The sequence below is a fragment of the Spinacia oleracea genome, chromosome 4, assembly GCF_020520425.1.
Source record: "Spinacia oleracea cultivar Varoflay chromosome 4, BTI_SOV_V1, whole genome shotgun sequence".
Classification (NCBI taxonomy): Eukaryota; Viridiplantae; Streptophyta; class Magnoliopsida; order Caryophyllales; family Amaranthaceae; genus Spinacia; species Spinacia oleracea.
The window spans coordinates 5,173,677-5,197,680 of NC_079490.1; the positions used below are offsets into that span (position 1 = coordinate 5,173,677).

General features: G+C 35.2%; 2 protein-coding genes and 1 pseudogene across 5 annotated transcripts; all 3 read right to left on the reverse strand.

Moving 5' to 3' along the window:
- Positions 1-335: 335 nt before the first annotated feature.
- LOC110799605 (wall-associated receptor kinase-like 1) lies at positions 336-4,949 on the reverse strand (annotated as a pseudogene).
- An 867-nt stretch (positions 4,950-5,816) lies between these two features.
- Positions 5,817-17,128, reverse strand: LOC110780037 (wall-associated receptor kinase-like 2). Of its 3 annotated transcripts, none has more exons than XM_056827668.1 (4): positions 16,988-17,128; positions 12,481-13,323; positions 12,234-12,392; positions 5,817-7,664 (listed from the first exon to the last, which is right to left on the reverse strand). In XM_056827668.1, the coding sequence occupies exons 2-4, from the start codon at positions 13,286-13,288 to the stop codon at positions 6,421-6,423; spliced, it is 2,211 nt and encodes a 736-aa protein (XP_056683646.1). In that variant the 5' UTR covers positions 13,289-13,323; positions 16,988-17,128; the 3' UTR covers positions 5,817-6,420. The 3 variants fall into 3 exon arrangements, with proteins under 3 accessions (XP_056683646.1, XP_056683647.1, XP_056683645.1); XM_056827669.1 differs by lacking the exon at positions 16,988-17,128 and adding an exon at positions 16,039-16,187; XM_056827667.1 differs by lacking the exon at positions 16,988-17,128 and having other exon boundaries at positions 12,481-16,014.
- Positions 16,824-20,302, reverse strand: LOC110805131 (uncharacterized). Of its 2 annotated transcripts, XM_022010749.2 has the most exons (5): positions 19,822-20,300; positions 18,203-18,554; positions 18,040-18,110; positions 17,268-17,366; positions 16,824-17,136 (listed from the first exon to the last, which is right to left on the reverse strand). In XM_022010749.2, the coding sequence occupies exons 1-5, from the start codon at positions 20,194-20,196 to the stop codon at positions 17,041-17,043; spliced, it is 993 nt and encodes a 330-aa protein (XP_021866441.1). In that variant the 5' UTR covers positions 20,197-20,300; the 3' UTR covers positions 16,824-17,040. The 2 variants fall into 2 exon arrangements, with proteins under 2 accessions (XP_021866441.1, XP_056683648.1); XM_056827670.1 differs by lacking the exon at positions 18,040-18,110 and having other exon boundaries at positions 19,822-20,302.
- Positions 20,303-24,004: the final 3,702 nt, after the last annotated feature.

Sequence of the window (24,004 nt, forward strand, 5' to 3'; positions counted from 1 at the left end):
ATTAAAACTCATGGGACATTGCGCACACAAGTCACCTATGTATCTTGTCACATGGCTCGAGAGTCGGGAATCCCCTCTCCTTTGCCAATATATAGTTTGATAATGATTTATAAACTATATATGAAACATATATATTCGGTCTAATTGTTATCTCAGAAGACCAATAATATGTTGGACCCTCTTGTTTGATAACAAAGATCAGTCAACCCATCATTTTAGACTTTTTCAGATCATTCTAGAAAACAAAAACAGAAGAACCTTTTTCAGATCTTCCTAGATGGATTTATGAGGTAATGCTCTGAATTTAGAATCGTTTAAACAACAATCAGAAGGAATGAAACTGGAAACAGACCTTCCAATATCTGGAGAAAACTACATCTGTACAAGTATAGAGAAAATAATACATTATAAAACTAGAAGAATAAAATGGAAATTCATGATCATTCCAAGAACGCTGTAAAACTTATTAATACAACTTGCATTGATCTTGATAACTATATTGCTAGTTGTTAAGTACAGCTGCAGGTTGGCACATATGTTGGATTCAGATATGTACATGGGTATACTGCTAAGTGCTAACGCCCCCTCTATCTCTTTCCCTTCCTGATACAAAGTCAGTCGAAGTCTTGCAGATAGACTTTTATGTAAACCTGCAAACTAAATTCTGTTCACTGAGTTGTGTAACAGAACAAATTTATCTCTTGCAATAAAAATTTAAAAGTTTAGAATACAAGAAAGTTGTACATTGTCCATGAATAGTCTGTTCTGACTGGCTGATTGAAGCTGAGATTTTCAGTGTACTTAAAATAGATATCAAAATGCCGCGACTCTGGTAAGATTGTAAGTGGAAACTGCTTATATTTGAACAGATAACAGATGCAGAACAATTACAACAGAACTGAATCTGCAAAAAAAGAATACTTAAAATGCAGTTAAAGGTACCACAAACTTACAGACTAATTAAAAACCAGCTCATTTATCAGATAGATGTGTACGGAGGCAAAAGGCTATCTCTTGGACGACTTCTGATCTTCGATAATGTGTTTACAGTTGCCTCTGGAAGATTCTTCTGAACTAACACAAGCATATGATTATGTTGACTGATCATCTCCAACTCTAATGCAGCTTCTCTCATTGTTGGCCTTTGCTTACCATCCATATCCAGACACCTTTTAGCAAGATAGGCAACAGCACCCGGATAGTTTCTTCCTTACCCTCATTTGCAACCCGAGCAGCCAAAACCTCAGAAAAGTTGGAATCTTCCATTGCTAATAAAAACCACAACACAAGACTTCTCCCATTATGAGATTCAGTAGAAAAAACCGCCCTCTTTCCTGTCAGAAGCTCTACAAGAACTACCCCAAATCCATAAACATCACTCTTCTCAGTAAATTGGTTAGACCGAAAATACTCAGGATCTAAATAACCAAATGTGCCTTGAACAGAGGTGGTTAAATGAGTTTGATCAACAGCAACATATCTCGATGTCCCAAAATCAGACAACTTTGCTCTATATTTAGCATCAAGAAGTATGTTGGAGGTTTTGATGTCTCTATGAAAGATAGGCATTGAGGATGCCGAGTGCAAGTAAGTGAGTGCTCCTGCAACATCTATTGCAATTTGGAGACGCATTTCCCAAGTAATCGGGAAGTCCTCATTAGGATCATGGATATGTTTAGAAAGAGTGTCATTAGGAATGAATTCAAAAACTAATAATGGGACTTCTGTCTCCAAACAACATCCTAACAGCTTGACTATATTTCTGTGGTTGATTTGTGATAAAATAACCACCTCATTGATGAATTGACTTGACCTATTTTCTGTTCCTACCTTGGATTTCTTTATAGCAACAATCTTTCCATCCCTTAACATACCTTTATAGACTGTACCTTGGCCTCCTTGACCGAGAACTCTGTCTTCGTTGAAGTAATCAGTGGCTTTCTCTAGCTCTTCTGCAGTGATAATACTTATTCTCTCAATCATACCATCCTTAGTTGACATTTGTTGTTTCAATAACAAGCCTCCATTCCGCTCAAAGTTTTTAGCTTTTTGCATTATCTTCTTTCTCCTTTTTGCTACAATCAAAAGCCAATATCCGCCTAGCACAAGAAGTATAGATCCCAAACCTATGCCAATTCCTGAAAATCACAAAAAACAAATTGATGATCAGATAGTACTCGGCTCCGTTCCATTCGACTTATTTTGTTTGAGCTTATATTATCTTAACTTATTTTATCTGAAAAAAAATTATTTTGTCTGAAATAAACTAATTTGTGTGCGAAAATGTTGGAAAAAACAAACTTAATTTTTCTGAACTTATTTTGTCTGAAACAAGTCAAAATAAGTCGAATAGAACAGAGCCGGAAGTGTTCAAATATTAGCAGTTGTTAGGAGCAAAAATATAACCCCCTGTGAGCCACCAGTCCCACCACAGTGAGTGGTGCAGTAATACACCCCAGAAAAACACACAGACTCTGCTAATTGTGTTTCATTAATCATCAATGAACAAAAGTTACTAAGAGTAAATTGATCAAATAAAAAATTACCAACAGGAATAATAATTTGCATGCTTTTCTCCAGACAACCACTCCCATCTTTCTTGCCATCACCCTGATAACCTTTTGGGCAATGACATTCATAGTGTCCTGGGGTATTTACACAAATTCTAGAGCAGGGATTACTCAGTCCTTTGCATTCATTGGTATCTGAGAAAAGAGAAAAAGATATATCATCATCAACAGTAACAAAGAAGAAATAGCACCAACAAAGGAGAGCAGGACTAACCTGTACAACCTGGTTTAAGATAAGGATTACCCTCGTACCCTTTCAGACATTTACAGCGATAACCATAAACATTCAGATCTTTATCAAGATCAATGCAAGTTGTATTCTGTTGACAAGCATACATACTTGACTTCTTTTGAGCCTCTATACATGTCGCGTTTGCAATAAACCAGTCCAGTACAGACGGCATGCTGTCCACCTTGGAAGCGAATCCAGGGTCCTGAAGATCAACAGCTCGAATGAAATTTATGCTTGAACGTTTTGCTATGAAGGCGTAACTGCAGTTCCCGGATGATACACTAGTGTTATACACTATCTTCTCCAAACTTGCATCAAAGTTTTGTAGACCCTTTGGGATGGGAGCCTCACAGCAGCCAAGTCCAGAACATGTATCATCAAGTAAATCCTTCTGTTTAGTACACAAGGAAACACAACTAACAACTTTCCTGCTAGCCCTTGTTTGTGCCTCAATTAATCCATAATGATGACAACCAGTAACTATAAACTTGTTTGCAGTTGATGATAATGATATGGGTTTCCCCATCACATGAAAACCGCGATACTTGTTGTTGTTACCTTTTCCTTCAGTGTTTCCCCATCACATGATTGCGCCACTGGTAGAGATTCCATTGTCAACTCTGTCTCGGTTATGTTTAGAATCACTGAATACTCGTTCCAATAAGCAGCATATTTGGTGCCGTTTTTGGTGATACACATCACGATATAGTCATCTCCCATGGCACAGTCTTTTCCGATACCAAAAGGATAAGGAATTGTTAAATTCCCACACTTTGATTGGCAACCCTGCTTCGCGGGATTTGCAGCAGTGAGCATGGTGGCTGGTTTTGAGACCAAGGCCTGCGCAAATGGGAAACATGTGAGGAGTAGTACTGAGATTATTGTGCTCACAAAAAGCATATCTTTGCTGTGATTATGAAACTGATACTTCCTACCCATGTCAAAACTGAAAACCATTCTCCCTCGGAAAAAAAAATTAAAAGTTTGAGAAGGAACAAAGGGATTTCTGCCTATCAAAAGTGACGAATCACTGGCTTTTCAGTGAATGGATCACATATCAAAATGTATAAAATATGTATGTGTGAATTGTGTGTGTCTTGTTAAAGTGTTTTTTATAGCTAAAGTGTAGATATACATTGGACTATTATAAGAGGATGTATATAATATACTCCCTTTGTCGTCAATTGTCATGTTCAGTCATTGGTACTTGGACTCTTCATTTTACCTAAACTATTACCGTCATGGATACAAGCCATTTTTGGACCAAAAGCACAGAAATATATCATAATCGAGCTCGACACCGTGACACATAGCGCTGTCTCACACAGCTCGAGAAATGGAGCATATCTGATATGAGAGGAAATACAACAGTGCAAGTGTGAAACATAAAAGTGCTATGGTTGGTGTGAGTTCTCTGCTTACTATACTAAACAAATGTGTGTATTATATGCAGACTTAAGGCAAGTTGAAAACAAAGCACCAACATAAATTCACTTAACAAAGCACCAATGTAAAAGCACGGAACAAATGTTGTTTAAGAAGGTGCAGAATTAGTGCAGATGATGGGTAACAACGCACTCAGAGATTAAATGCAAATAATTCTTCACACAGGAGTCAATGGGACACTAATTAAGAATCATTTAAGTATTATACATTCCCATTAAACTAATCTCCAAAATGATTAATATTTCAAAAGGTATTTGTTCCCATCAAGTTGCATTGTTTAGACAGAAAATAATGCAAAAAGTGAGTCTAATGACCCATTTCATATTTTCATGGTTGTGAATTCCCACAGTCCAAATACAGAACTAATGTTATCCTATACAGAGTTTTAAAGAATAATAGTGGACGCTTTTCGGCTTTCAGTTTCCTCCTACAAGGATTCAACGCTGTTATATTCTAGTCTATACTTATGCAAAAAGTAAATGTTAAGAACTTTTAGAAACGGAACTAATAATGTGGCTATTCCAGTAGTCTCCAATTTGTAGCCATATATGGCCATAATTTTCAGAAACAAAGAAACAGAATCGTTTACACATGTTTCTGCAGATATTTTAACAGGGATCATTGGAGTTTCAGATTCACAGGTGAAATATCAGTAAATAAAAGAGTTTCCAAAGCTAAACAGTACTTCAGAATGGGGAGGGTGCATTAGTCAAACAAACTGTACAATGAGAACTGAGATAAGGATTACCCTTGTGTTCCGAAAGATATCTGCACCGATATTCTCTTCAACCTGAAAAAAATTCAGTGATCATACACAGTTATCAGGCTTACAAGCATAAGTAGCAAAATCGTTCAAAGTGTGTTTACATCTCATTCAACAAAACCAATCATGCAGAACACTTAGCATCTTCCACATGCCAACAGAGAAGCTGGCAGACGGAGCATATTGGCCACTAATAATCTGTGAGCCCTTGTGACTGCCAAAATCAGCACATCCATGAATGATATGAAGATAATATTCTGCAACATATCTAAAACTAATATTCCTAGATGTATTTATGAGGTAATGCTCTGAATTTAGAATCGTTTAAACAACAATCAGATGGAAAGAAACTGGAAACAGACCTTCCAATATCTGGAGAAGACTACATCTGTACAACTGTACAAGTATAGACAAGATCAACTTTATCTTCGTCTGCCGCTCGTATGCCTATAAGAGAATACTAAATGTGGCAAAGGGAGCTTCTTACCGAACCTTCATCACTTTCCCTTTCAAACTAGAAGATAAAATGGAAATTCATGATCATTCCAAGAAGCCGTAAAAGGCTAAAACTGATTAATAGTACATTATAACTCAGAAGTAGATCAAGATCTAGCTCAACGCCACAACCAATGAGGCCCTGAAAACAAATAATCATGGATGAAACTAGCACAGGGTGTTGTTGAGTGCTTGAATCAGGAAATGCAGCATTGCAGCTTACTCAAGATCTTTCCTGATGGACTGCATTTGTTGCCAGTCAACAGAAACAGAAACACACGCGACTACTTTTAGAAGATACATGCAAGAATTTGAATGACCAACATCTAGATTTTTACAATTTATTACAAATCAAAACTTTAACCTGTATTTTACAGAATAAGAGAGCCATATGAAGTAACCAACCTCAAACTTCGTCACTAAACCTTACAAATAAAAGCAAGTAGCACGAAGTGATGAAACACAAATCATCAAGTTTTACAGAATGAGAGACTATCCCGTCACACTCAATTCTTATTCCCGTCTTATGCAGAAAGAGAATACGATTGTTGCATCATGAGAGACAAGAATTCAGGTATTTGCAACATTGGATCCGGATAAAATATAAACATAAGAATTACTTTCACGTCCAAGTTTCTCCGGTTTATCTCAGCCCGAGATTTATGGTATCACCTCCTCCATGCGCAAAACAATGGCATTCTCTTGTTAGTTCGACAGGGGTAGAAACGTAAAACAAGATCAACCCAACAAAGCAAATGGATACTAAACCATCAAATACATGCCCGAACCACAAGGAGCAATCAAGCCTTAACCCATTTAGCTGCTGAATACAGAGCAGTTTCCAATGATGACAAGCAATATGAGCCCAGCAGTTTCTAAGTTATAAGATCAGAGTCATAACAAATCAATTGGTGTTATTTAGACTTTTTTTTGAACAAGAAGTGTGGATAGTAAGAACTGATAGTCACAGATCCACTTGAAGATAAAGAGCAATCTTCATCTGTGTAAGATGCACATGGAGGCATTAGACTGTCACTTGCACTCACTTCGATTTCTGTGAATTTCTGCTCATTGATCTCTGCCGTATCCTGTCGATGTAAAAAAGACATATCTTCCAACTGACTGATGAACTCCAACTGTAATGCGACTTCTCGCATTGTTGGCCTTTGTTTCCCATCCATGTTCAAACACTGCTTAGCAAGATTAGCAGTAGCACGAATGCTTTCCTTCCTACCCTCTTTCGCAACTCGAGGTGCCAGTATATCAAACAAGTCCAAACTTTCCATAGCTGACAGAAACCACAACACCAGACTTTGACCATCAGGAGAGTCAGTAAGTCGAACTGCCTTCTGTCCTGTCAAAAGCTCAACAAGAACTACTCCAAAGCTGTAAACATCACTCTTTTCAGTGAATTGGTGTGACCGAAAGTATTCAGGATCTAGATAACCAAACGTGCCTTGAACAGAAGTGGTCAAGTGAGTTTTATCAATAGCAACAAACCTTGATGTTCCAAAATCTGATAATTTAGCTCTATATTTTGCATCAAGAAGTATATTAGTGGTTTTGATGTCCCTATGGAAAATAGGTTTAGAGGATGCAGAGTGCAGGTAAGAAAGAGCTCCTGCTATGTCTATAGCAATGTGCAACCGCATTTCCCATGCAACCGGGAAATCTTCACCAGGGTCATGGATATACTTTGAAAGAGTCCCATTCGGAACAAATTCATAGACAAGCAGAGGAACTTGTGTTTCCAAACAACATCCTAATAACTTGACTATATTTCTATGGTTGATTTGAGAAAGTATGACCACCTCATTTATAAATGGACCTAACTGGCTCTGTCCTCCTATCTTGGATTTCTTTATTGCAACAATATTTCCATCACTCAACATGCCTTTATAAACTGTGCCTTGACCGCCCTGACCGAGCACTCTGTCTTCGTTGAAATCATCAGTAGCTTTCTCCAGCTCATCAGCAGCGAAAATTCTTGTTTTTTCTATCATACCATCCTTAGATGACATTTGCTGCTGTAACAACAAACCACCATTTTGCTTGAAGTTTTTAGCTCTTACAATTCGCTCTCTTCTTCTTCTAGCGACAATGAAAAGCCAAAACCCACTAAGCAAGAAAAGTATAGTTCCCAAACCCAAGCCAAGTCCTGTAAAATGCAGATAACAGAAAAATTATGCTCAGGACGAGAACGTTAGACAATAGCAGACAGTGATTTACCCTTGAACTTTTGTCGTTTGGTTGATTGAAGTGGAAAGACAAGACTGGAATTTGAACTTGTGAAGGCTAAAATTCTTCACAAATTACAAGAAGCAGCTTCTCATTTTACAAATCAACACCGTAATCAAGGTCATCATTCTAGGCGGAGTGGCTAAATACTACTCCTGATGTGTTTCATATAAGATCTATTTAGGTAAACTTGTCAAAAAACTACCTTATAAAATCAGGTATTTCCGAGAAACTACCTTATAAAAAGAATGTTGTATTAACTACCTTATAAAAAAATCTATATAATATACTAAAAGAGAGGAAATCAATGTGGTGATGACAAGTGTCACTCATTGATTCGCCTCTCTTTTTAATTAAAAAAATTAAATAATTTTTTTTTGAGGGAATTGAATTATAATATTTTATTTAAGGAAGTGTATTATTTATTTTGATTACAAATCCTAAAGATTCTGTTGATAATATGCATTCTATAAATATTTTCCGGCAAACAAATCAATTATACAGAATATATATTTCAGTTCATTATCATATTACGAAATATGTTTTAGCTTATAGTTTAATATCATATTACAAAGTATGTTTTCAAAGTACGGTTTATGAAATTATTCTCTACAATTTAAAGAAACAATTCTCAAACTCTTCCCAATGTAAGACCACCACCCAAATCAATGCAAATCGATCTATAACATCAAAAGCAAAAAAGTAATTCAATACCAACAATGTCAATAATCCATAAAATAGCTACATTGTTCAACATTAAACAACACGAGGAACAACCGAACAAGGTTGAAAGAAAAGTTAGTTATTTTTATTAATAGCGGCATAACGCCTGTTTAATAGAATCAAACAACTAAGACACTATTTCTTTTTAATAGTGTTTGTTTAATAGAATAAAACAACAAAAAGTATTGCATACTAATTATTTACGTTCAAGTACATTTGAACTATCTAAACTATTGTGCAAATAGTTTGTCGTATCTAAATAGATTAAACAACACGAGGAACAACCGAACAAGGTTGAAAGAGAAGTTGGTTATTTTTATTAATAGCAGCATAACGCCTGTTTAATAGAATCAAACAACTAAGACACTTTCTTTTTTATAGCGCCTGTATAATAGAATCAAACAACAAAAAGTAAATAATTCTAATTGTTTACATTCAAGTAAATTTGAATGAAATACTTATTATCTAAACTATTGCGCAAATATTTTTTCGTATCTAAATAGATTATAACAAAATATCAATATTGCAAATATTATGCATAAGTATAAATTTATTTGTCGTATTTAAGGGAAAATATGCACCTGAAATATATTGTTGGTTGTTATAAATGTAAATATTATTTTGATATTGAATATCTTAAAAATTTACATGTAAATGTAAATTATCAAGATTCCATTCTTAAAGTTCATATAATTATGTATAAATAACTAAGTATGCTATTTTCCTCAAACTAAAAATCTGACTACATGGTGCTGACAAGTATATCTTTCTCTTTTATTTGCTCATTTTATAATGCAAAAAATTATATTACACATAAATTAATTAATAGATAAATTATTGTCATACTAGATTGAATGCATTATATTTCATGGTAACAATGACTTATCAATATGAAAAAATAATTTTAAAAAAATTCAATGTTTTACGTACGTAGGAAATTGGCACCTAATATCTTAATTATATGGAGTACTACCTAATAAAATTGTATCTTATCATGTATATTTTTCTTAAATAATATATCATGAATATTTTATTATGGAATACAATTTTATGCAATATCTTTATACACAATAATATCATTGACAACATTACTAACATATATACGTACTTATTTAATCTATTATACAATTTTATTGTACATTCTCACGTCTTTATAGAATGGAACTGAATATCTATACATATTTTTAAAATAAGAATTATAAACAAGCATCATAATATTGTTACTAATAATATGTACTCTGTATTGCATAGTAATTTCTTAGAGGGAATAATTTATGTAAGAGTACACAAGATATGATTCTTAAACTTAAATTATTTTTATATTTGATAAATTGTACTACTATAGAAAAACAATTAAAGTTTAATGCAAGTTTGCGATAAATTAAAATTAGTTTACCTTCCCTATATAATATAATCAAGGAAAGAAAAAAAAAAATTGTCTATCAAGGAATGAAAGCATTTTAGCATATACTACTCTTCGTTCTTTTAAGCGCTACTATGTTATTCATATTGACCAAAATCGTGGAATACTCAACAACCGATTTGACAATATATATAACAATAAGCTGTTAGTAATAATTTGTTAATGGTTGTTTTAATTTTAATTATTAACTTTTACGAAGTATACAATGGAAACATATCAATAAAATACGAACACTATATCCAAATAAAGTAACTAATATCTAAGATATTATTACTTTATGAGAAATATTATTCTCAATTGCATGACATATTATCTACAATATCTCAATATAAATATGTTAAATCATAATTAAAATAAAAAAATCGGTGGAACATTCATCTATCTCCGCCCTGTTTAGACGTGAATAAGTAGTGGTTTGATAAGTGATGAACATTTATACAGATAAAATAATATTCTCCATGGTGACGTGGTGGGTTTGGTTTTGAGTTTTAGCCAATGTAGTCTCTTTCTTCATAAATATAATCCACAAAGTACAACCAATTTTTTAAATTTTATTTTGATCACATAAAAAACAAATGGATAAAGAAAAATGGAAGTAGGGTGCATTCTTTTCACCTTATTTAAAATGAATTTAAATTTATCTAAACTTATCGGATTTGGAATTGATTAAATATAATAGACCTAATAAAACTTATTGGATTTGATCATAACTGATTTCAAAAGAGTAAACTTGAAATAGAGCAAGTAACAAAATGAGGTGGGCAACAAAATGATACAGGTAACACAATAAAAAAAAAGACTTAATATCTGAACATATAACTTTTTTTTCAAGGGTGAAGAAAACACATATGTAATATAAGTTATAATCATTTTTTCCGAATATTTCCATAATTTTTATAGTTAATAAAATATTTTGTTAGTAAAATAAGTTCAACATTCTCAAAAGTGAGTAGATATACTGCACATTGTATATAGATTCATGTTTAAATTTTAAAGTTACTATGTAAGGTAAAAGAAATTCGGATAAGATGCATTTGTAGTGGGATAATAACTAGAGATGGCCAACGTGGCGTGTTGATGGCTCATGAGTGAGTTTGGTGGGTCATGGGGCGGGGATAATTAACACGCAAACCTCCGTAGTTAAATTAGGGTGGGTTGAGTCGTGGGTTGTGTCGGAAAAAATGGACAAAGTACATGATGGGTCGTGGGTTACATGGGTCGTGGTGGGTTGTGCGTGTCGAGTGGGTCCGATGGGTTTGGTGGGTTACGGCAGGTTTAGGCCAAATGTGAATCCGATGGGTCAGGTGTATTAGGTGGGTCTGGTGGGTTTAGACGAGTTTTAGGAACTGATGTGGGTTAGGTGGGTTTAGAAGATTTACTAAGCGTTAAAAATTTACAAATTTTATATGAATTTAAATGAATTAATATACGAAGTATGTTATTCACATACTCACATAAATGTGGTTAATGTATATTTAAACAATAAAATTATATATTTTTTAGCATTTTAAAAATACAAAATAGTTATTTGCCAAAAAAAAAAAGTTTAAATTAGAAATGGTTCGGTGGGTTGAGTTCGTGTATTGGGTGGGTTGGGTTCGGGTGTGGGTTGGATGGGTCGGGTGTGTCGTGGTGGGCTGTGTCGAGTTCGATAGGGTCGATCAAAATGGGTTGTGTTGAAAAAACTCGACCCACGACACATTGTGTCATGGGTCGTAAGTGGGTCCGACCCACGTAACCCACTATGGGCTGTGTCAGGATGGGCTAGGTCAGACCCAACTCACTGTCCATCTCTAATAAAGACTAATGAGGCATGTAACCAAATGTGTACGGGTAACACGATAAAAAAATGAGATAGTATAGGATGTTAATTGATTTTTAAACCTAACATGAAATTATGGGTGACGGGTGTAAATGAGAATGAAAAATCCACTTCTTTTTTTTGTAAACTAATTTAACTTCGCACTTAAAGTTAAAATTTGTAAACCGTGCATCGCACGGGTCCTATACTAGTTATGTTGTAATATACTACCGTTGGCCGAATTATGAACGTTGACTTAAAATTTCAGGGTTGACTTTACGATATGCATCTCACGTGCCATTTAATTACCCCTCTCCCAGTCTCCCGTATACACATAGTAAAGTCAACCCGGAATTATGTTTTTACGTTCACAATCCAACCAAAGTTAGCATCTTACAACATAAAACTTTTATAAGGTAGTTAATTATAACATTTTTTAATAAGGTAATTTCTCGCAAAAATCCGATTTTATATGGTAGTTTTTGACAAATTTGCATCTATTTAAATAAGAGCACTATCAAAAGACATAGAATAATAATTACCTAGACCTAAGACCAACTTCAAGCTACTCGCACGACAACCAGTTCCATCTTTCCTGCCATCACCATAGTAACCAATTGGGCAGTAACATTCATAGCTTCCTGGAGTATTGACACAAGTACCAGAACATGGAGTGTTTCCCCCTGCACACTGATCAATATCTGGTACAAGAGTTGCAAATTGTTATTTGGAGGTTTCAGAATATGTTAATCACAAGCAATTAGAAGGGGTTATAAACAACATGCTAACCTGTACAACCAGGGCTAAGATAAGGATTACCCTCATACCCATGAAGACACTTACATCGATATCCTATGACACTCAGAACCTTATCAAGATCAACACAAGTTGTATTCTGTTGGCATGCATATGTAGCTGAGTTTTGCTGAGCATCTTTGCACAACTGATTGGGAACAAACCAGTCCAGCACTATGGGAACATTTTTAAGACGTACAGCATCAGGAGACCCTCGGATGTTAAAGCTTGATTTCTCAAGTATAAAGGCATAGCTGCAATTCCCTGATGAAACACTTGTAGTGTAATTTATTTTTTGTAGTGCAGTATTCCAGAACTGTAATCCCTTTGGAATGGGAGCTTCGCAGCAGCCAATGCCAGAGCACATCTCATCAAGTAAATCCTCTTTACTAGTACACAAGGCAACACAGCTAGCAACTTCCCTACCAACAATTGTTTGTGCCTCGATATATCCAAAGCGATGGCAACCAGTGACCACAAACTTGTTGGCGGTGGATGACACAGCATAAGGTTGGGATGTGAAATTAACGTTATACCAGGTAATATCTTCACCTGACCCTGTTCCTACAGAGTTGCAAGCGGTAGCAACAGGGCGAGCTGTAGTTACCAACTGGGTCTCTGATATATCAAGAACTTGTTTACCGGAAAGTCTAGGCACAGAGGAATTGTTTTCGAGGTCGCAGGCTATAACAAAGTGATCCCCAAAAGAGCAGCCTCTCCCAACACCAAAAGGGTAGGGGATTGTTAAGTTACCACACCTACTTGGGCAACCAGGCAGTGTTGTATTCGCAGCAGTGAACATGGTGGCTGGATATGACTGCAGGAATGATGCGCACACTAGACATGGAAAACCAAACAAAAGCCATGTCAGAGAGAAAAACATTGCTAAGGAAGTTATCCTCAGAGGAAGCATATCTCTCATCTCTGCTGTGACCATGCTTGCAGAATGCATAAAATAATTTGCAGGCTACAAGTGGGATATATATATATATATAACATGATTGTTGAAGTACTAGGATATAAATTAAAGGGGAGATAATGATAATCTTAATAATTAAGGGTCACTAGAGCACTAGCGTGAAATTCCTAGAATATTCATTTCATAAAGAGAATTTGCACAAGGTTTATTACACAGATGGAAATTATTCCCTCGTGCATGTAAAACATTACTGAATCTTTTTTCTATCAATTTTTCCTTCTTCTACTGTCACTTAATTAAAAATGTAGTACTTTGTTTTGAAAGAATAAAGTGTCATGTATGACATATGACATAGTCCACACGACAAATGAATTTGTTCGCAAACACTTTTAAATATATTAGTATAAGATATAAATAGATAGGGTGGTAATAACTCCTCTTTTGTAAATTGAAAAGTGTCATCTGCCAAAAGAAGGGTCTGAAAAGTAACGGCCAAATTTAAGCATGATTATTTTCCTAATCTTTTGACTCTAATGCATTATTAACAGCCACTAACCAACATTCATGTGGCCCAACCGTCCAAAATATATCTTTCACTTATGATATTAGCTAGTAGCTATAAAATACTAAGCACCTTTTTATCTTTCCTCCTGAAGACTTACTATTGTGCTCATCATATCAGCATAGCATCCCTCCTAACATTAACACTGTTTATCTGTTAGATTTAAGCTACATATTTTAGACTACATGGGAGCATAAAACGTTCTTTTACAAAATAAACCGATAAGAATAGAAAAGCCCTCATTTCCTTGTTTTTCCCATCATAAAAACATGATTATTAAAGAACGTACAGTAACGCGTTTTTCTTCTAAATTGACACATCTAGAAAACATTTAAATCAAGTCTCATAAAAATCCTTTTTAATCCCTATGCTACAAGTGGCCTTTATTGGGTTCCATGCAATTCCATACTTCTCAAGAATCGTGATTTCCTTACTAGAGATCCTGCAGGACACTTTATTTCATCTCAAGAAAATATGTTATGAAATGTGCAGATAAGCCTAGTTTTCATGTACTTCCTGCTTTTTTCAAGACAATTCTAACTCTTTACCTAACAACGTAATAACACAAGCCACTACGTACTATTAAAACATATTAACAAGCAGCACCTTGTAATAAAATTCATTCGAATTACTAATCAATCTCTAAGCTCCAACTCCAGACATAGCACATTAGGGAGAAGACTTTAGTTACACACTTACACTTAGCTAAGTGTAACTGAACTATTTACCCTTTCGAAAATCATTTTCAAATTGGTCTAGTCATAATATCACTGAGTGGAACTGTATCATAATCAACATGACGACCAGGAGAATTAGTGTCTTGCTTCAGAGCTAGACTGCTAGATATCATGCATAAAAGTAATAAGGTAACGCAGATTCATATATAACGTAACGCAGGTGAAACAAGCACACCAAATTACTTGACCAACATGACTTCAATTACAAACAAGGCAACAAGAGGTACAGTACAAAAGGTTCTGGTCCCCAGTCCCTCAACACCAGTATTCAGAACAGAACAGGGTGTTATCTTACAGGTGGGCAGACTAAACTTCCTTGCGCCTAGCCGCCTAGTTTAGGTCAGTCATTATTTTCTCAAAGATCTAGCTTGGACTTCGAGAAAAGGTACCATTTCCTGAATCCTCTATTCAGGTGTGCAGGTTATGATACTTCTTCTTACTGGTGCTAAAAGCAGAAAACTGCATCATCAGAATGATACTGTAATTGCTCATCAAAGTTTACGCGTACGGTACAAGAGTTGTTTAATGAAATGACGATTAATCTTAATCCCCCCTGATATGAATTCCCTGATAGTTTGTTTACCTGAAAGCAACTTGGTCGGTAATAAAACTATTGATATATTTTAGTACCACTGGATATAGAAATTCGTAAAATAACCAAGTGCACCAGCAAATATTCTAAACAATAAAAATAACTAACCCCTTAACTAATGTGTCGAGAAAGCCAGTGGACCAAGCACCGACCAATAAGCTCCTAATATAGAAAGGTATAGTTTTTGTTTTCTTATGTAAAGAAATCTATTAGCTAATGACATTGAATTAAAAAACGCTCACTGACAATATAATAATACCTACAGTTAATTCCACCATAATAATATAACAGAAGTGTAGTGGGCCAAATACCATTACTTGATTACAAAGTTTTAAACTCAAGGCATAAAGTAATCTAATCACGGCACTATGACTACTACATAACAAATCTTAGCCTGCTAAGTGCAATTAGCTACACTAATCTTCAATTTCTCTCTCATTCCAGAAATGTGTGTCCCTTTCATTTTGGGGGGTTTCCCGAGAACACATTTGTGCTCAAAATAAAAATTTGCTATTACATTTCAAATTTTCAATGTAATAATAAAAATATACATTTATGTAAATATTTACAGAATGGTTGTATAAATGTTAAATTGACAATTTTAAATCATTATTTATAGATGATCAAAGTTTGCAAGGTTTGACTACAGGACAATCTTTTCCGCAGTGAGGGAGTACAATACAAACAAATTTACTCCGTAGCAAGTTAATTCTAGATGCCTACATTAGAGTTTAGTACAAACCTTCTCAGACATCTTTCCATCATGTAGTGTTCCATATGAGCAGGAAACGGTCCTCTTCAGGCAAGATGTGTGTGGAGGCTAAGGAACATAACTTGAACTCTCTGTGATCTCCTCAATAAGTGTCTGCTTAGTGACCTCTGGCCTACTCTTGTCTGATTTTAAATAAAGTCTAATAAGATTTAATAAGGTCCTATAAGGTCTTATAAGGTCTTATAAGGTCCTATAAGGTCCTATAAAATCTTATAAGTTCCTATAAGTTAAATAAGGTCCTATAAGTTAAATAAGGTAGGTCCTATAAGGTCCTATAAGGCCCTACAAGGTCTTATAAGTTCAGATAAGTTCTAATAAGTTCAGATAAGTTCTAATAAGTTCAGATAAGTTCAGATAAGTTCAGATAAGTTCAGGTCCTATAAGTTGAAGAGAACACACCCTTAGCGGGTAAAATTTCCCGTACTAGCTTGTAAAAAGTATTTTTAAATATGAGTTACCATTCGCTTTAAAATAAAAGCATAAAATAAATTTTCAGCATAGCAGAAAATCAGAAACTACCTTCACTAGCCTTTACAAAGAAAGAGAAGGCACTAAAGCAAGTACTAAAGGAAGCAGGCTAATGATATCCTTTAGAAAGTCAGGAATAGCAGTTGCCTCTCACCTTTCCATGGCTTGTCCACCTCTAAGTATCATCTTTGGAAGGTGAAGGATGAGCCAACAATTTCAACAAGTTATCAGATCAGATTGCTGATTACTTCCTAAATATCTACAGCCAGAGTTTCAGGATTTTACAATACAAGAGAACAAACAAAGCTTTTAAGAATAAGAGGGACAACATCAGTAAATTATTTGTGGAGAAATTTTGAAATGCTTTGCAACCGCAAGATAACTATACCATGGTTAAAATTTCATGGACAATACATAGTAACAGACCAATAACATGGATGAAATTACTTACAAATATTCTTTTAGATTATTTCTTAGGAAGGTAGGACTCTAGGTAGATGTGAACTAAAGCATTCGCTTCTCAAGCTTCTCGAGCAAAGTTGCCTTCTCCTCTTCTGAAAGAGCGTTAAATATGAATACAGACTTGTCACCTATGTCATCCTTCAAGTACAAAACGACGGAGTTACCATATAAACAGTGGAAGTTGTCTCAAACTAAAATGTAATCAGATGAAGACTTCTAATAGAAACACACTGTCACATATTAAAAAGAGAATAAAGACTTCCACGTACCTTTACAGGCTGAGTGAATTTCCTTCCAGCAAAAATGATAAAGAGAGCCATCCAAACACCCAGGAGACTCAATTTCCCTGCATCTTCTAATATGCCAGTCTGTTACAAGTCAAGTCAAGACGTCAAGGCCCAAATTACATACAGCAGAAGGCAACTATCCTATTACAACTGTGCGAGAACCATAAAACTTGTCAGCATTCATAACAGAAACAAAAATACAAATATATCCTCAGATTTTTCGAAAGAGCTGCACAAATTTATTCTGTTCTGGACCGATATTGCTGCTGACTTGCTGAGAATCACAAAGTATGAAACTTCCTTGGGTATGACATAAATTACCAAATATATAAGCAAAAAATTCTCAAGAACGGGACAATTCTATTTTCTGATGGCCATAAGACTCATAACTTCAACTCAGTATAATTTGGTAAATGGGTCTTTTATGTAGAAGTAAAAGGAAACTAATGAGTTCCAAACACACAATTAGAAATTGATGACAAATAAGTTCAATCACATTTTTGGTCTATGGCTATTATGAGGTAGAAACTAAAAAACAAGATTTTGAAATGGAGGAACATTAAGAATTCCTGGTGATAGTAAGACTAGCAATCAAGCACCAGATACTAACAAGGTAACAACCCAAACTTGCAAATACATGTAGAGTATGTGACAGCATCATAATATACTTGAGGGGTTCTCCCCTGTTTGGTATAAAAAAAAGTAATCCAAATATGCAAATAAATATGAAGTTCAGTTGCACGGATAGTAGTACCAGGTGTCCAAGAAGAGTGATAGGTATTATAAAAGTAAGGACAGCAGCTTCCAACTTCCCATAGCAGAGGCCTAAGTTAGAATACAATAATTTAATCCAAAGAGTGAATAGATGATAAACATGAAATACTGAATAGTATACTTGTGATGGAGTAGTTAGTTACCTTCTTTAAAAACCAATCCAGTGAGAGCAGCAAAAACAGGACCGACGAGCCAAACAGCAGTTGGGTTATCAACAACATATTGCACCAAGCCCTCACCAGCTGGTTGAGCAAGGGTTGTATATGCGACTAAAGAACCAATTACACCTAAGGCCCAGAATGCTTGCATGGTGCGCTTGATTTCGGTTACGTAGATGTGAATCAAATATAATGACAAACCAAGTCCAGCAGATCCCAACAGGTAGAACAGATCAAGATTTTGCCTTAACAAAGAGTTTCCTGGCAGAAAAGCTGTTGAAGAGGCAAGAACAAAGGAGATAGCTGCCGTCACAAGCCCAGACCTATATAGAATAACCTTTGAAATAATATATATATCAGAATCAAAAAGTTTGCCATGAAAAAAGATACATTAGGGAATTTACAAATCATACCCAAAGTTTCAATCCCCCCCCCCCCCCCCCATTTTGCAAATTTCATGTTAACCAAACAATAGGTGACCTGAGCATTCCTAAGAATTTTAATTAAGAGAGATATTTAACTAGATTGACGACCACCTTGAGAATTCCGAGTTAATCTCAGTGATTGGGAAAATTTTCCAATCAATGTAAGATGTTGACTGTATATTTGTAGTTATTGCCTACATACTCCCTTCGTCCCTTAATACTCGCACCGGTTTGACCGGTGCGGAGTTTAAGACATTTGAATTGACTTATTAATTTAATGGGTGTTAGTTGATAGTGTATTTTTAATATAGACATATAGTTAGTGAAAAATATGTAAGAGGTGGGGAGTGATGAGTGGGGGTGTGAATTTTTAAATGATTTTTTGTAGTGAATAGGGGTGTAGGTGGGTTAGTAAGTAAGTGTGAGAAATAATATAGTATTGGTATAAATTTTCATTTATAGAAGCGGTGCAAGTATTAAGGGACGGCCCGAAAAGAAAAGCGGTGCGAGTATTAAGGGACGGAGGGAGTATTACTCAGTGTTGATTGTATACCACTTGTTATTGACTGTATATTTTATGATTGCTAATGAATTAATAAAATGCAATATTATTTATTGGTAAGGGCTTGATTGTATATTTATAGTTGTAGATTATTTTTTAGTAGAAGCTTAATGTATATTATGAGTTGTTCACGTATTATAAAAATACAATAATGACCATACACGTGGCCCACATTTGATGACATGTCACTGTACTTTAACCTACATTTAATAGCATTTTCATAATAAAATCATCAATTATTTACGAAAATGTCATTTGATTGGAAAAATTTCCCAATCACTGAAATTAACTCGGAACGACTCTACAAACCATACCCAAGGAAGTTTCAATTCCCCCATTTTGCAAATTTCATGTTAACCAAACAGATGACCTGAGCATTCCTAAGAATTTTAATTAAGAGAGATAGTTAACTAGATTGACCACCTTGAGGCTTGAGAGGGTATCGGAATTTCTGCAAAGAATGCCAATTTGTTTTAAGATCAAACTCAGGTGAGCTATGTTTGTGGATTTTCGAAATGAATTTAAAAACAGAGGCAACAATGCTACATCTTATTAAAGGTAATGCTTAAATGCTGCAAATTAGAGATAACAAAGAAAGGGAAAGAGAGAGAGAAAACCTCACGAACGTCGGATGAGTCAATAGTCCATGGACCATAAACACCTTGATAGACTCCTGTACTTGTGGTTGTGTTCTGGGTTTGTTCCACAGCTTTGCAGCGAAATTGAGTTCCAATTCTTCTTCCAATCGCCCCCAATTCCAGTTTACCAAAATGGCTACTTCCAATCGCCCCCAATTCCAGTTTACCCAAATGGCTACTTCTTCTGCAGCTTTCCGCAAAGTTCAATTCCAGTTTAGCAAAATGACTACTTCTGCTGCTTTCTGCAAAATCCAATTCCTTCTTCTTCTTCCTAATTGTGATCCTGCAAGAACTGCTGCTGCACCCATTGAAATTGAACGCTCCAATTCCTATTGTTGTTGTTGTTGTTCCCATTTTTACTCCCTTATTTATTTCCACTGCACAATCGGATATGGATTATGGAATCCCTTGTCTGCTTATTTTTACGATTTTTTAAGATTTGGTTGGTTTGGGTTTGTGTTAGTGTTATGAACTTATGATGATACTGTATCTGTCACGTGGCAGGTTTTTATGGGTTAGTTATCTCATTTGCTTATCTTGGGGTGAGTAGTGTATTTGCCACACGTTCGTTATTAGCATCCTTAGAGGAGGAAGTCTTTGTTACAAGTGACTTGTGTCTATATTGGACACAAGTGAGTACCAATACAGAATTTGGAGTACCAATATAGAATATGTTAGTACTAATACAAATTATGTGAATACCAATAATAACACAAATGACTTATATTGGTGGTATTTCTAAGCAATTTTGCATTTTGGTACTGACATATTATGTATTGGTACTCAAGATGTTTGTATTTGGATCACTTGTGTCCATGTGGACACGAGTCACTTGAGGTTTAGAAACTCTCATCCTTAGAGCAAGATTAGTGCTAATACGAGTAATAGTCTTATTAAGAGCATGATTAGCCCCAAGTCTTAAGACTTGAATTGTGCTGACATGGCATATGATTCATCAGTCTTAAGATCAGAGATATAGAAATTGTAGCATTGAAGTAGACGCGTCTTATCAAAATCTTAAAGTGAGTCTTGAAAAATTAAGACTCAACTTAAGACTTGGTATGTGAGTTAAATTAAATAACAAAATGATATTTTACATAAATTTACAAGTCTTACATAATTTAATGGGTGAAGAGCTAAATTTGATTTAATAAGGAGTCTTAATAATAATTTAATTATTTAATATTAATGAAATGCTGACATGGAAATTGAAGAAAATCTTAAGACAGGGCTCCCTTGATCTTGCTCTAAGTATTAACTTAAAACCTTCCATTTAAGAGGAAGGGTATGACAAAAGTCTGAGCAAGAGTCGAGCAATATCAAGACTCTCCTATTTAAACAGTAATTTTTTGTTCATTATTATTTTATTCGCAAGTTTGAGAAGCCTTAAATGAGTTGGAGGGGTAGAGGTGAAAAAATTAAGTACGTCCGAAAGGGTCTCGACAAGAATCCCAGAAATTAAAAATAAATAAAAAACTGATGTGGAAGTCTTAGCTCAAAAATAGCGTTAATATTGCTCTTAGGTATACCATTATATCCCTGACCTGTACTTGTGATTCAAGGTTTTGAATACTGGAGGCTTTTGATGGATAACAATAGAGAAGTTCGTCGGGTGACTAGGTTTGTTATATTGGTTTCTACTCTCGGAGTCACATGTTGACCGACAAGTGTATTAAGGAATGAGAGTTGAATCTAATAAAACAAGTAGGGGAGGAAGTAATAAACAAATAGAAAAAAGATGAAGGGGAAAATATTTTAATCAGAGTAGGGAGGGAGTTTAATGTAGTGGTGGTCACTAGAAGAAATTTTTTGAGGAAATTAGATATACAAATATTAAAATTACAAGGTGGGGTAGAAAAGTTACTAAAATAGAAGTGTGACTCCTAATAAAATACGACTAGAAATGGTAAGTGTGACTCCTAAAAAAATATGAAGGGCTACTTACAAAATTTTAATCATTTAGAACGAGAAGGGAGGAGTGGAGGTGTAAAGAGAGAGACACAAGAAAGGGGAGAGAAGGAAAACATATATATGGTTCAAGGTTTATAATTGATATTGTTTTGCTTTAGTGGTTCTTTTCCAAACTTGTTATAGCAGAATATAAATTACTCCGTAATAAACAATGCCTAGGTGGGAATAACATATTTCTCCCTTTCTGCAAACGGGATCTGGCTCTGTATCTTAAGTCTTTGGCGGGACCATGGTGGTTTGATTCAGTTTCTGAAGTGATCGCTTAGATTGATAAACTATCATCTTTTTTCCAAATTCGTCTATTATTCTTAATTTGCACATTATTGACTTTTGTAGTTGAACACTTGAACTTGCAGGCGCAGGTGTTAAAAGAACCTATATCTCTAGAGTTCGGTGCCCGATTGGAGAGTTTATGTTGTCAATGTTGATTGTTGTGAAGATTCTATGCTACTAATGTCAGATCATTCGATATTCCCCCAAGGGTGTTACATGAATGTTGTTTATTCTTAGCTCCTCGCAATTGTCTATAATTTTGTTTAATGGCTCATTAGGTTGAAGAATGGGATTCACTTGTAAAAGAAACTTTGCTATCTTCTGTTGAAACAAGGCCGACCCTGAGGGTAGGCCGTGGGTGCAATGGCCTAGGGCCCGTGGCATATAGGGGCCCAAAAATAATTCAAGTAGATTTTAATTAATGGGAGGAAAATTAATTAACATCATTAATGTCATGTCTTTTTCCACGACAAATCCACTAATTTGGTTCATCTTCTAAGCTTTCCCGAAATCTTCCTTGCATTAACTGCTGATAATTAAGGCAAATAACAAATTCCAATGCAAAGGAATCAATTAAGAAAGGTCCCAATTCATGTTTTAAAATTGAAATAAGATAGAGCTGCTCTGTTTTTTTTACTCCGTATTTCGCATAGTAATAATCACTGGCACTTCGTTTGTGTGCAAAATTTTATCTTTGGCGTATTTTTATGTAACTTAGATTCTCGTGGAAATTTGGATAATGAATGGAGAACTTCACTTCTTATAAGATATACAACTATGCAATATTGTGCTTTTTTTTTTTTGGCAAAGACAATATAAACTTCGTAATTTCATGAGATGGTTTCTTTTTTTTCTTTTCTTGTTAGAGCTCAAATGTGTCAAATGGTTTCCCATATAACTATGAGGTTAGTTATCAAGTAAATCATCTTTCTCCTAGGTGCTGATACATCACAGCAGAACGGCCCCCCATATAACTAGGGATGGGCATGGGCCGGGTCTGGTGAGACCCAGACCCATATTTTTTAGGCGGACCCAGATCCGCCCCAGATCCATTGTGTCTGAAAAATTCAGACCCATACCCAGATCCGATGGGTCTAATGGGTATCGGGTCAAAATGGGTCTAGTGTTATATTTTTATTTTTAAAAATTTTGTCTTATAAACTTTCTTCGCGCCATTAATTTAACCGCCATTTACTATCTCATATTCACATTCGATACATAAAATATCACAATTCGCAAATTAGTGCCAAAATACTAATGTATGAATGTATCTAATTAACCTATTTCTAATTTCTAATAATTGACCGGGCACATGGGCCGGATCTGGACCCGGTCTGGGTCTAAGAATATTCGACCCAGACCCAGATCCGGTTTTAAACACAAGGATCCAGATCCCCCCAGATCCATTGGGTCTCAAATAATTAGACTCAGACCCTTAAAAATGGGCCGGGTCTAACCGGGTCCTGGACCCATGCCCATCCCTACATATAACTATCAGGTTAGTTTTCTTTTCAGCCCTCTGCCTATTTTATTATTTGCGTATATGTTTCAGATTTTTTGTTTTGATATTTTCTGTCTTTTGGTTTTTAAATATTCAGTCTGATCGTGGGTACGGATTTGTGCACCCAATGCATCCATCACAGCAGTATAGTAATAACTATTAGGTTAATTCTCTTTTCAGTCCTCTCCCTATCTTGTTTGTTTGAAAATGGCAGATTATTTGAGTGCATGTTTCATATTTTTTGTTTTGATATTTTCCGTCTTTTGGTTTGCAAATTCAGGTTCATTGTTTGTATGGACTTATGCCCCCGATGCATCCATCACAGCAGTATGGGCCCTAATCTAATATTTTTCCTAGGGCCTCCAAAATGTCAGGATCGGGGCTAGTTCCAAACATCACTACTTTGGATTATTGGTT